At 39.0% G+C, this 14,345-nt stretch overlaps 1 protein-coding gene across 1 annotated transcript in view; it reads left to right on the top strand.

The window, feature by feature from the left end:
* LOC114645901 (solute carrier family 22 member 6-A-like) overlaps positions 1 to 14,345 on the top strand; it is a 51,079-nt gene that overhangs the window by 18,619 nt on the left and 18,115 nt on the right. Inside the window, exons 3-5 of the mRNA XM_028793816.2 lie at positions 1,087 to 1,241; positions 5,336 to 5,504; positions 10,981 to 11,104. Coding sequence (XP_028649649.1) covers positions 1,087 to 1,241; positions 5,336 to 5,504; positions 10,981 to 11,104 — 448 coding nt within the window. The remainder of the gene's footprint in view (positions 1 to 1,086; positions 1,242 to 5,335; positions 5,505 to 10,980; positions 11,105 to 14,345) is intronic.

Genomic DNA, 14,345 nt, shown 5'->3' with positions numbered 1-14,345 from the left:
GGGCAGGAAAGTTTAATGTAATAAAAGCTTGATCCTTGCAAGCTCATCCATTGATATTCCCCCAGGATACGTTACATACTGTATGTCTTACAAATTCAGATTCAAGTTTATTGGTCATCAACCATCACAAAGAGCTCCATGATAGGACGAAGGAAAATGAAGATCGGCAATATTTGTGAAGCTGTTATTTTTTAAAAGGTGAAAATAAAATGTTGTCCTGGCAAAATGGAAATTTGAGCTTGATCTGTATGAACCACCTTTATGTGAGGAGCAGAGGTCTGCTGCGTGTTTTCAAGTAATTCAATCATTTTCTAAGCTCACATGACCCATTTGGATTCAGTAGGAAATCCCGCTCTTATATTCATTTAATTAATGTATCCATCATAAAGATAACCACAGTGATATTTTAGTAATAAAACTAATTCTTCTATATAAACACTAAAATATCCCTGTTATTGTGTTGGTCACACTTAAGTATAGGTACCCATAACAAAGCAGCTAATAACAGTCTATAAATGTTTAATTCACTAGGTTACTAACAATAATAATTATAGTTAAAGGTAACAAGACTGGGACAGCACGGTGGCGCAGTTAGGAGACCTGGGTTCACTTCCTGGGTTCTCCCTGCATGGAGTTTGCATGTTCTCCCCGTGTGGGTTCCTCCCACAGTCCAAAGACATGCAGGTTAGGGGCATTGGTGATCCTAAATTGTCCCTAGTGTGTGCTTGGTGTGTGTGTGTGTGTGTGTGTGCATTCCCTGCAGTGGGCTGGTGTCCTGCCCGGGGTTTGTTTTCTGCCTTGCGCCCTGTTTTGGCTGGGATTGGCTCCAGCAGACCCCCGTGACCCTGTAGTTAGGATATAGCGTGTTGGATAATGGATGGATGGTAACAAGACTGTTGAGATGTGTTACTATCATTTTGAATTGTTTTATATCATGTTATAAAGGCTTGTAATATTTTTTTGTAACATTATAATAGCTGTTTATACTGGATACCTAAACTAAAGTGTTATCATTTTGTTGTACCTGATTTTAAACTATTTGTTCAATTATATTAATAGTATTTTACTGTTTTTACACTTTTGCAGGTTTGGCCGACGCAGAATTCTCATTTTTTCGTACCTGAAGCTGGCCGTGTCGGGCACGTGTACGGCCTTTTCACCTTCCTTCAGTGTCTTCTGCATCCTGCGTTTTGTGACAGGCATGGCCATATCTGGAATCATCCTCAACGCCGTGTCTTTAAGTGAGTTCTCAGTGTTAAGCCCTGTTTTTTTATGCACCAAAGACCAACACAGCTTCTATCATTTACAGTGGAGATGATTAGGTTCAGAAGGCTATGTTGTACAAAACAAAAAAGATTTCACACCCAGTTTTAAAAAGAGTAGTGAGGTTTGTTTGACTGAGAGTAATTTACATTTCAATGTAATGCTCAGCTAGATTCATGGCTCATTTATGCAATGTTTACTTACTGGTTAATGCATGGTGACCCAGTGTGGCTTTGTATGTGGGTGTGTGATGGACTCTGATTCATCCCATCCAGAGCTTCCATTTGCCTTGAGTTCAGTATCACTGGACACATATCAGCTCCCAGCTATACTGAAATGGAAAAAAATGGATAGTGAATGAGTAATTGTCACATTTTTTCAGCAATCAGTGTTCATTTACATCATCTCTCACACGTTTAAACAAGCTGAGAAGAAAATAGGCCTCTTTAACAAGGAACTGAAAAATTAATAATAATGCAGCATTAGGCCCTAATTAAAAGAGTGTTTGAACTGATAAATTGCAGCAGAGACTAAAGTTTACTGTTTTTAAATGTGCTGGCCTTGAATTTCCTGCAGTCAAGTGTTCCTTTTTAAAGACAAATGAGGGCATGTAAAACAGAGGTGTCACAATGGGGCAGCAGTTAACAGCCACACTGCTTCACAGATCCAGCATTTTGGATTCAACTCCGATGCCCAGCCTTTGTTTGCACCAGCATGGGTTTTTCTATTGGTCCTCTGATTTTCCTTTCACACTCTCAAAGCAAGTTGACTGGAATTAATAAATTGGGCCTGTGTGAGTGTGGGTGTGGTGGCACCATGTCCAAGGTTGCTTTCTGCCTTCTGCTCAGAGCTGCTGCAATAGGCTCCAGTTCCCCCCACAACCTTGAATTAAATTAAACAAATCTGGTTATGTTATAATAAGTTTGTTCTTGGTGTTAGAGTCCTAGGTGACACTATTTTCCCCTTTTATAATCTTTATTATGCAGGCTTTACCAGAATGTCTTAAATCCCATATACTCACTACACAGTCAGGTACTATAGTTTAGAACTTCCTTCCTTCCCTCTTACATCTTCAACTTCAGGCAGTTAGACAGAGTTAAAGAACAGGCAGGAGACAGTTACACTTTAATTTTGTATTATAGATAATATGCCCAAATTATGAGGAAGCAGAGTACAACAAATGCTGGATGCAAACCAATACAAGCTGACAATGCTAGATGTGTAGTTTCAGGTAGCACATAAACTTGTAGTTACAGTACACTCGATTCTTTCTGGTCAGATCTCTTCAGGAAAATAATAAAGAATACATGTGTTTTCAAGTTTCCCTCTTAATGGTCAAGCAGCTTGGTCACAGCTCTCCACCCCTGGTCCAGTTTCATTCGGGTTTCAAAGAAACAAGAAAGAAAGGATGCAATTAAGTCATAAAACTAGCCCCCTCTGGTCAATTCTTATCAGTGAAACCCTGGGGGTAGAAAAAAACCTGATTTGTTCAGCGTCCTTGCTCTTTAACTGTATGTGAGTATAAAGTTAATTTCACATATTCAGGTTAGGTCAGGTTGGGGAGCAGGCACTGGCACAGCATGTTGCCAACACCCACCATATGATGCTGCACCTCAGGAGCCTGGTTGGCAACCCCCTAGGTCACAGATGTCAAACTCCAGTCCTGGTGGGCCACAGTGGCTGCAGGTTTTCATTCTAACCACCTTCTTCATTAGTGACCAGTTATGGCTGCTAATTAACTTCCTTTGCTTTAGTTTTAATTAACTTGACAGGCCCCTTAGCGGTTTCATTTTCCTTAATTAGCAGCCAAACAATAATGAGACACGAAACAAGCCACCACACTACCAGCTCACACAAAATCTGGAAATAGTGAGGTGAGGTTATGACCTCAGTAAGGTTGATCTCTCAGCTCACCAAAACATTTTGACGGTGTTATTAGAAAAAACAGAAAATCAACAGTTTTGGAAATGTCTGCTGTGGCGGATTCAGAGAGGCAGTAAGCCCTGGAATTAAATAGCAGCTTTAAAAACAGCAAGCATCGGCTTCTCTTTAAGAAACTGGTTGGAGTGAAACTGGTTGGAGTTTGATGTTCCAATTTAGCTGGTCATCTATTGGCTCATTTCATATCTCATTTCTGTTTGGCTATCACTTAATCAAGAAACCAATCAATTCAGAGGACTGAATCCTTAAAAGCAGGGCTATGAAAATGAAAGGAAAAGGAGTTAATTAGCAGTGAAAACTGCACACTGATTAGGAAAAGGGTTAGAATGAAAACCTGTAGCCACTGCGGCCCTCCAGGACTAGAGTTTGACACCCCTGCCCTAGGCAGACACATGGTCCAGTCCCACATTCTGGAAACAGCCGTCTATCTGCCGCAGCTAGGTGTTATATGGGCGTCCCCTTGGCCTGGTCCACCCACTTGGGTTCTCAACAGTGAGGATCCTGTGAGCTAGATCACCCTTGGGGAATCAGGCCACAAGACACATTAAGACATACAAAATATTTATCAACCTATATGCTAGATATTCCTCATTTTGTGCAATATACAAAACAAAATTCCAGAAAGAATGAAAAAACTAGGCTCAGAGTTAGATTGCTACAAGGAATTAGCCTGCATCAACTGCAGCCATATGTATCTTTAAATAGGAAATGCCATCATAAGTGACTGCGGTAGGTTGGCACCCTGCCCAGGATTGGTTCCCTGCCTTGTGCCCTGTGTTGGCTGGGATTGGCTCCAGCAGACCCCCGTGACCCTGTGTTCGGATTCAGCGGGTTGGAAAATGGATGGATGGATCATAAGTGATGTCAGTCTATCTGACTCTAAAGACACTTGGTGACATTATTGACAGCTCATTCTACTCATTATAGTTTTTTTAAGTCTCATCTACTTTTACTTTTTCTGCCTTCAGCTCAGGTCACTCCTAAGTACATTTTGTATTCTGTTACCTTTCTCTCACCCTCATCACCCTTTGTTTGAAAAGTTTTTGTCCCATAACTCCTGCTAAGAAACTGTACTTTATGCTCTTCCCTCTTTATTTGCTCCATCTGGCTCCTCGAACTTTCTTCAGCTCCTTCAGTGGCCCAGAATCAAATTTTTAAGAATATGTTTCTGGTTTCAAAAATTCTAACCACCACCAATTTCATTTTAAAATTATGCGAAGTGTATCCCACCTAAGTGTTGTGCCATGGGACTTTGTGTAACTGTCTTAATGCCCCTTTGCACATTCATCTACATGTTCTGAGAATGGCCCCCCAGTGTTTTCTTCTGGTCTTTTGTCACCAATTCTCTATGTAAGATTCTGTCTTTGAATATTCCTCTTCTACCTCCTATTTTTCTTCTGTGTAATGTTTTTGTCTGTACAATATTGATACTATAGCATTGAAAATGGATTTAACTTTTCAGTGGAAATTGCCCGATTTTCTTCTTTTCCAACTCTTGGAAACCTAGCTTTTGCAATTTAGCACTCCCAGACTATTCAGTGCCACTATTGGTGAGTGGTCAGCTGCTTCTCATTTGGTGGGGATGGCTGTGACCAGGTGACTCCTTCTATTTTTTTTCCCTATTCACTGAGTTGTGCTTGTCATGGTGGTTCATCTTATGATTTTTTGATTCCAATGCTACATTTGTTGCATTAATTAAAATCTGGTCACAAAATAAGGAAATGCCATCTCAGCCACTGATTGCCATTAGTTTTCAAATGAAAGAGTGAACACAATTTCTGTTTATCAGCCGAAGTTTGTGCTGAGTGTTGAAGGTTTTTTACTTGACAACAAAGCAAGCAAACCAAGACAAGCTATTTTCAGGGAGTGTTTACTCACAACTGAGGGGAATGTGATTCATACAAAATCAAGAAACACAGTGTCTGTCAACAAGGAGAGTATTATAATAACTGGGAAGAAGTTAGATGAATGTACACTCCTTAACATACTTTTTGCCCATATAGATACTACTTGATGTTGGATGAGAAGTGTGTAAGATTTTAAATATAAAGCTCTATTCTTCTGCTTTAATTCTGCAATTAAATAAATGCTACTGCACAACTTCAATGGGATTTATTTTAATTCCCTACAGATCTAGAGTGGATACCAATCAAATCTCGCACCATAATGGGTGCAATGAATTCATTCAGTTCCAGCACTGGACAGATTGCACTGGCAGGCTTTGCATATGTGACTCGTGACTGGCGCACACTGCAGCTGGTGATCTCAGTTCCAATTTTTTTCTTCTTCTTCTATAGTTGGTATGTCTACCTTTTAGTAGTCTGTGTTGGTTTTTTTCTATTAAGTACTAATACTGGAGGACATATAGACTGGATATTTCTTGTTATTTTAACTATAAGGAAATGAGTTTAAAATAGCTTAAAATATGTTTAAACTTGTGTTCAATGCAATAAACGAAAAGTAATTAGATCCATTGGTGTTAATAACAACAACAAAAACATTCATTTATATAGCACATTTTCATACTAACAAGATGACAAAGAGATAGTTATGTGAAATGAAAAACAAATGAAAAACAATGCTATAATATTAAAGAGTAAGTAACAAAGAAAAAGGTAAGGTCAAATGGCCGGGATGACACAAAAAAAAACTCTAGTTAGGCTTGAGAAAAAAATGAATATCTGCAGGGGTCCCAAGGCCAAAAACACCGCTCAGCCCCCACTGGGCAATCTATCTAAAAGAAATGTTCTAAAATCACTTTATCAGTTTTCATGCTTCACATGATATTATCTGATGGTGTTGGTCTTGTGGACAGCTGAGGCACATGCCCTCATTCCATCATCGCAGGTGGCTGTATGGTGCCTTGATCAGGTGGTGGTGGCACAGATCACCACCACAGAAGAACTGGAAAAGACGGAAGAGAATAGTGGAGATTAGTGACGATTGTGGATCCCTGAAGAATATGATAATTCAATACTTATATAGTCTATAAGGAATACAACTGAAATGTAGCTACAAAATAGCCATATTAAAATAATGGGTTTTAGCTCTTTTTAAAAATGATCTACAGAACTAGCCTGGTGAATTTCTATTGGTGAATTATTCCAGATTTTAGCTGCATAACAGCAAAAGGCCACCTCAGTACTTCTTTTAAGTTTTGCTCTTGGAATTACAAGCAGACCTGCATTTGAAGATCTAAGGTCACGACTGTAGTTTAGGAAGACAGGCATTTGAAAATGTAGGATGGAGTGAGATTTCTTAAGCCTATAAAAACCATTAGTAGTATTTTAAAGTCAATTCTGAAAGACATGGCTAGCCAATATAACAATGCTAAAACTGGTGAGATGTGCTCAGATTTTCTTCTTCTAGTTAAGGTTCTGGCTGCTGCATTCTGCACTAACTGTAACTGATTGATGTTTCTCTTAGGTAGTCCTGTAAAAAGTGCATTACAGTAATCTAGACGACTAAAAACAAAAGCGTGAACTAATTTTCAGCATCTTGTAATTTTATGAGAGGTCTAACGTTTGCTATATTCCTTAAGTGAAAAATGGCAGTCCTCATAAACTGGGTAATTTGCAATTTAATGTTTTGGTCAGAGTCAATGATTACTCCTAAATTCCTTACCTGTAGCTTGACTTTTAAACGTAAGGGATCAAGTTTATTTCAAATGCCCTGGCTATATCTAAGTTTGCCAGTTACTAAGATTTCTGTTTTCGCCTTTAGTTTGAGAAAGAATTACTACTCACCTATTTGGAAATATAAGTAAGACATTGGATCAGAGAAACAAGAGTGTCAGGGTCATTAGGGGTCATCGATAAATAAAGCTAAGTGTTATCTGCATAGCAGTGGTAACTCATTGTATGCTTTCCTTGGTCTACAGCTGTACTTCTTGCTTACATTTTGCCAGGATGGAGTGTAGCGCATAGTAAACACCAACTTATGAAGGTGGGGTAAATTGGGTCAGGGATTTGCCTTTATTTTCTTAGACTACAGAACAATATAAAGCTATAGTCTCCTCAAAAAAGGGTAAAGAAATATAAATGTTACTCTCGAAAGGAGTTGAGTATACATCACACATGTATAGTTCTTTCATTTAGATTTACTGATTTCCATACATACATCTCCTAAACCCACTAAATTGAAAGTTAGGATCATGGTTGTACTGCATGCCAGACAGTAACACAGTTTGCACTGCCAGTTCATTGTACACTATTGAACTGATTTTATTTGAAATGTATCCAAATATTTATCATGGTTAAAATAATACTTTTCACTCTTGTTTCTCTATCAGATAGGTGTAGCTGAGTAAGTGTAGATCTCAAGAGAGAAACAGAAAAGAGAATACTACAAAACGATACAGTATAAAATGAAAATAATCTATTTAATATACAGTATATAATCTAAATGTCTTTCCTTTATATTATTATAGATCCTACACCCTGTGCAGTACCGTCTAATGGCTACTAAAGCTCTTATCTGTAGTTTAAATGGTGGCAGAAGTTTAATTAAATACAGACATGGACAAATATGTTGGAACCCTGGACTGAAAAAAGAAAGAAAAGCCCACAATTGTCTTTGAAATAACTTGAAACTGGCAAAAAATAACCCATCATTGTTTACTCTGTATTTAACAAAAATCAGACTTTGCTTTAGAGTTTTGATTAAATAGAACATTTGAAAATAATAACACAAATGAAAGGGGCATGGACAAAAATTATGGGACCCTGTTGTGATGTGAAATTTTCAATACAGGTTGATAAATATTTTGTATGTCTTTATTTGTAACTTAGGCAAAGCAATGTAATATTAGTGTTGCATTAGTGAGAAGCATTCATGTTGTCGTCCCCCTGCCCCCCCATGGGGACTATGTCAGGAAAGTGATTTTAACAAAAGTGTTGGGGGAAGTGCCTCAAACCAGTTTGCTAGGTGTTTCTCTGCTAAAGTCTCTCTCTCAACACCCACACAAAGCCAGGCTGCCTAGCTGCCAAGCTTTACCTTAACATGTGGTTTTGGGTGGCAGGTGTGAAGGTGTTCTATTCCCCCATTGGTCTGTAGTATGGCTGTTTGGAATTGGCTTGTATCAGAAGCCTTTAAGTACCACAACATCTTATTGGCTCTAGGGGTTGGACAGAAAACCCATAAATTTGCTTGCTTTACCTCACACTCTCTCTCTCATACCAAACTGATGAAGAAGCATCTCACACCATGAACTGAAAAGGACATCAAAATGAAGAGCACAGCTCGGCAGCCATATTGAGACAGGTATGTGGCCTGTTCTGAAGAAGGCAGACCACCAATGATGCCTTAACTAGAGACATTTTAAGTAACTAACAAGTCTGTGTGCCGCCTGAAACTACACATCACCATTTTTCAGGTTGTATGGTTGCTAACATTCAAATGTACTTTGCAAATTGTTATTATTTATGAATGCTATCAATAATACATTATCTAATTGTAAAATAACTCCTGCTTGTCTTTACTACACCTAATTACCTGAGGTTATAGATGTAGAAGGGAAGGTGGGGAGAAGTTATATGGTACAGTACCTTATAAACAGTGGTAAGTCTGGGAGATTTGAGGCATTCTACATATTAATAATACAAAAGGGGAAAGTAGAGTAATATACAGTGGTACCTCGGTATACGTCCTTAATCCATTCCAGATCCTTGGACTTATACCAAACAGGACTTATACCAAACGAATTTTTCCCATAAGAAATAAATGGAAGATGATTAATTCGTTCCCATGAAAAAAAATCCTATTGTTATTGGAATATTATACATTGATGGGGTAGTATAAAATAATTTAAAAACTGCTTAATACTAAAATACATAAATACAAAAGCAATTAGACGAAATAAATGAAAATTTAACCTCCCTTTACCTTGCTGAGAAGAGTCAAGTGCCTGCTAAGACTGCTCTTTCCCGTCCTTTAACCTCCTTTATCTTCAAAATTTTTTGCGTCCAAGCAGGACGTATACCAAGTTGGACTTATTCCAAAGTGGACGTATATCGAGGTACCACTGTATTACTCTACCAAGACAAAACAGACCCTTAACCCAATATTTTGTGGCACAACCTTTAGAGGCAATCAGTACAAACAAACGATTCCTGGAGCTCTCAGTGAGACTTCCACACCTGACAACAGGTAGTTTGGCCCAGCTGTGTCAGGTTTGAAGGAAGGCTTCCCCACACTTCATATTTCAGGTCTTTCCATAGACATTCAATAGGATTCAAATCAGGGCTCATAGGAGACCACTTCAGAATAGTCCAGTGTGTTTTGGGTCATTATCATGTTGGAGGATCCATGACCTGAAACTGAGACAGAACTTTCTGGCACTGGGCAGTACGTTTCACTCTGGAATGTTTTGAGATTTCATTGTTTCCAGCACAGACTCAAAGCACACCATGCCAGATGCAGTAAAGTAGCCCCAAAACATAACCAAGCCTTCTCCATTTTTCACAGTATGTATGTTGTTCTTTTTTTTTTTGAAAGCTTCATTTTTTTCATCTGTCTACATTAAGCTAATGTGACTTGCCAAAAACCTCCAGTTTTGCCTCATATATCCAATGGATATTCCCCCAGAAGCATTGATTGTGGCTTGTCAATATGCAATTTAGCAAATTCTAGCCTAGCTTTATTATGTTTTTCTATCAACAGTGGAGTCTTCCTGTGTCACACCCCCAAAAGTGATGGATAGTGCAACGAGACACTAATGGGCCTTGACCTTGGAGATCTCTTCAGAAGGTGTCTTTGGCTTATTGTCTACTATTTTCACTATCCTTCTGCCCGTTCTGGGATTGATTTTCCCCTTGTGGCCGTATCCAGTGAGGTTGGACACAGTCCCATAGTTCTTAAACATCTTAATAACATTTGTAATTGTTGTCACAGGAACATCAAGCTTCTTGGAGATGGTCTTATAATCTTTGCCTTTTATATGCTTGTCTATAATTTATTTTCTGATTTTTTCAGACATCTCTCTTCTTTGCTTCCTCTGGTCCATGTTCAGTATGGGACACACAATGATACCAAACAGAAGAGTGACTACTGTTCTCCATATGAACAGGCATGGAGGCATGTGTCATGCTAATTAAAGAAAACAGCTAGCTTGAAAAATCCAGTTATTTATGATCTCTTCTATGGGTACCAGCAATTGTGTCCAGGCCATTTCAGAATATCTTTGAAGCATAAACAATACTTTATCACACTTGCTTTTGTTTTACTCAACATATCAAAAGCATGCAGGTAGACACGTGACAATTGATTTTCATGTAATCACTTTTCAGGAGGCATACAGCACTTTTTCAATGAGCTGTAAGGGTACAAATACATTTGCCCACGTCTGTATGTCCGTCACACCATAAATGTTCATATTACAGCATATTGAGTTCACTGAGAATTACTGCGGCTGAGGTTCAGGAAAAGCAGCAGTGCTCCATTTTTTCCAGTCCTATATGTCCTTATTAGTATCACTAGAAACTGGTATTCGATATCTGACTCCAAAATTTTTGTATTTGAGTAGAAATGATTGTATAATACTGCGGTGGGTTGGCACCCTGCCCAGGATTGTTTCCTGCCTTGTGCCCTGTGTTGGCTGGGATTGGCTCCAGCAGACCCCCGTGACCCTGTGTTCGGATTCAGCGGGTTGGAAAATGGATGGATGGATGGATGATTGTATAATAAAGCATTACATTTTAAATTTGTGAAAATACCTAGCAGGATTAAGCAAAATTCTACATCTTTTCTCTGAACCTTTCTTATTACACTTTGCCCTAGGTGGATTCCAGAATCTGCTCGATGGCTCATAATTAATAAAAAACCTGATGAGGCTCTTAAACAGATCAGAAGGGTTGCCAGAATCAATGGACATGTGAAAGAGGGAGAAGCAATCACATTGGAGGTGAGAATTTCAGGCTTTACTATTTTGAATTTCTTCACAATGCTATCTGTGACATTTTATTAAACTTTATTAAACATCAAGAGGCATTAGAGGACCTTTTTGAACGAACGATTATACTTTACATGTACATCAGAATGAAAACTGAGTAAATCAGAATCAATTGAAGAATTTTTGTTTTTAATAATGGGTATATTTTACTACAACAGCAATAGATTCCCAGTGTTGCTTAACTTTGAAAAAAATGCTCTTATATTTACATTTTTTAGTGTAAACTTAAAACAATTATAGTGAACACTGTAGATATTGCACATATTGCATTTGCATACTTATTAGGCCAGTCTGTGACTCATTACACAAATATGAAAATATGCCCATCTTAATTTGAAACTGTGAAAGAATCAAGACATTTCAGACTAAGGTGCAAAAAGTAGAAAAAGACAATTTGTTCATTAATAGAGAAAAGAGCTGAACAAAGCACTTCTCCACTTCAGTTATCTTATGGGCTCAGCATAAGGAAAGTTTTAACAAGAACGGGTCATCCAGTTTAATATAGTTTGTCATTTGTAACTCACTGTTTCAAAAATGTCATTTAGCTGAAGATCCCCAAGATGTCACTTTCAACAGCACTAATTGGTAACTTGCTCAGTGTATCTAGTTTTCTGAGGCAGGAAATAATTTTTAACACTTGGGCAAAGTTTACCTTTAACCGGCTTTAGGCTCTGCCTGGACTGCTGACTCACTAGGCTAATGTCACGCTGTGGCTCATTCTAAAAGATGTGATACGTTAATGTGACCATAATGCAATACAGTTTATACCCTCCAGACAAGTGCAAATATAAAAAAGTTAAAACACAATTTTCCAATTGATATATAAAATCATCAAAGACCTAAAATATCATACATTCTCAATCCTTAGTAGAATTCGGGGCCACACAGTGCGGGAGCCTACCAAGCACTGCATGTTCTCCGGTGTCTAAGTGAATTTTCCTTCCCATCCTCAAGGACAAACTGGTTAGGTTGCCTAACAATTCCAAACTGGCCCTGCAATGAACTGATACTCTGTGCCCAGTGCTGCTGGGATAGGCTGTGACACTCTAAGGCGCCATATTGGACTAGGAGCATATAAAAAATGTAAGTGTATAATAGTCAAAAGTCAAGCAAAATGACACCTTTTATTGGCTAACTAAAAAGATTACAATATGCAAGCTTTCGAGGCAACTCAGGCTCCTTCTTCAGGCAAGATGTAATCAATATATAAGTGTATAATAGGAAATGAAACACAGTAAATACGCCTAATTTGTTATTTTTCTGAGTTGTTCATTATTGACATCTGTGGCAGAGCGACGGGCACTCAGCAGGCTCCTATCAATTATGGAAAATCCACTGCATCCACTAAATGGTGTCATCCCCAGACAGAGGAGCAGCTTCAACGACAGACTGCTGTCACTGTCCTGCTCCACTGACAGACTGAGAAGATCGTTCCTCCCCCAAACTATGCGACTGTTCAGTTCCACCCAGGGGGGTAAACATTAACATTATACAAAGTTATTGTCTGTTTTTTACCTGCATTATTATCAATCTTTAATTTAATATTGTTTTTTTTTTTTTTGTATCAGTACGGTGCTGCTGGAGTATGTGAATTTCCCCTTGGGATTAATAAAGTATCTATCTATCTATCTATCTATCTATCTATCTATCTATCTATCTATCTATCTATCTATCTATCTATCTATCTATCTATCTATCTATCTATCTATCTATCTATCTATCTATCTATCTATTATTGAAGAGGTCAGTAACATGCACACAGCTACAAGAAATACTGATATCAACTAATCAGTTTTGGAATTATAGTTAAGTGCTACAAAGAGAACGATACATTCAGATACATCACAGTAAAATACAACATTTCCCTGCAAGTCCTCAAAGAAGCCAGTAATTATGTCAAGCAAACAAGCTGTCACTGAAACTGTATATAAAACTGGCCAGTCATTGTTACTTCTATCACAGGCACATAAATAGAAGACATTGTAAACATCAAGATAGAAAAACAGTTCTTCAAAAAAGGTGGGTTATCACAGGGTCATGTTTAAACAAATGAGATCCCTCAGCACACTGATAAGGTGCTTTCCCACAACATTAACTTTTTTCAGGAACCAGGAACATTTTAGAAACTCACACTGCTGGAACTCAGACCATTTGTAGTTCCTGGTAGTTCATTTTACAGTGCCTCCCTGGTGTGTGTGAGGGATTGCCGGCCATATATTCCGGCCAACACCTCCAAGCCGCCAGATGGAGCCCTCCTTGCAGCATGGAGGTGCCCCAAATGCCAGCAGGGAATCATGGACGTTGGAGTTTTTCTTCACAGCCCTGTTGGATACCATGGGGGCCACCAGGAGTCGCTGCAGGGAGGCCCAGGGATTTATGCTTTCCGTATAGCCCGGAAGTATTTCCAAGTCACGGGAATGGAAGAAATTATATATTTCTGGGCTAAAGAAAAGGAGATGTTTTTACCTGACCCGGAAGTGATAGAAAATCACATGGACTGAGGGACAGAAACACTTCCGGGTCAAGGACTATAAAAAGGACTGTGAGAGACCAGAGCGTTGAGCTGAGCTGGGTGGAAGGGTGGCAACGCGTCTGGGACTTCATTCATGTGCAAATGTGAGTGGGTGAGTCAAGTGCCTCATTCACCCCTTGGAGTGGACAGAGGAACACATCAGCACTCAATCAAGTGCATAAAGGAGCCTGTATGACAGAGGGAAAGGGAAGAAAAAGAAAAAGGAGTAGAACGGAGGTTAAAGAAAAGGGTAGGAACTGATAGAGCCAGTACAAGACAGAGAGGAAGCAAGCAGATGGGAATTTGAGCCCCGGGGAAGAAGTGTGTGGCTGGCACTCAAGTGGGGGCTGTGGGTCACTCCTGTTGAGCTACCAACAGAGCAGGAGTGACAATGTGCTTGGTGGAGGCTCCTGCAGACGTCGAGGGTATGGCGGTGAGAGTAGGAGCAGGCTCAGAGCAGTGTCCCATTGAACGTTGAGAGATTGGCGGTGGGACATGAGCCAGGATTAAGAGTTGTCTATGACTGTTGGTTAATGGCTTATTGTGCTACAAAATCCAACGAGGATTAGCCAGGGAGACATCCGATTTTAGAGAGGAAGCACTGTAGCTCAGATTGTGTTTTAAGAACTTGGTTTTAACTTCATTTTAAAGGATTATTTATTGGCTTGTTTTTAATCATCC

Source organism: Erpetoichthys calabaricus, chromosome 1 (genome assembly GCF_900747795.2).
Source record: "Erpetoichthys calabaricus chromosome 1, fErpCal1.3, whole genome shotgun sequence".
NCBI lineage: Eukaryota > Metazoa > Chordata > Cladistia > Polypteriformes > Polypteridae > Erpetoichthys > Erpetoichthys calabaricus.
Note: the sequence above shows the minus strand (reverse complement) of the source record. Positions and strands in the feature narration are given on the sequence as shown.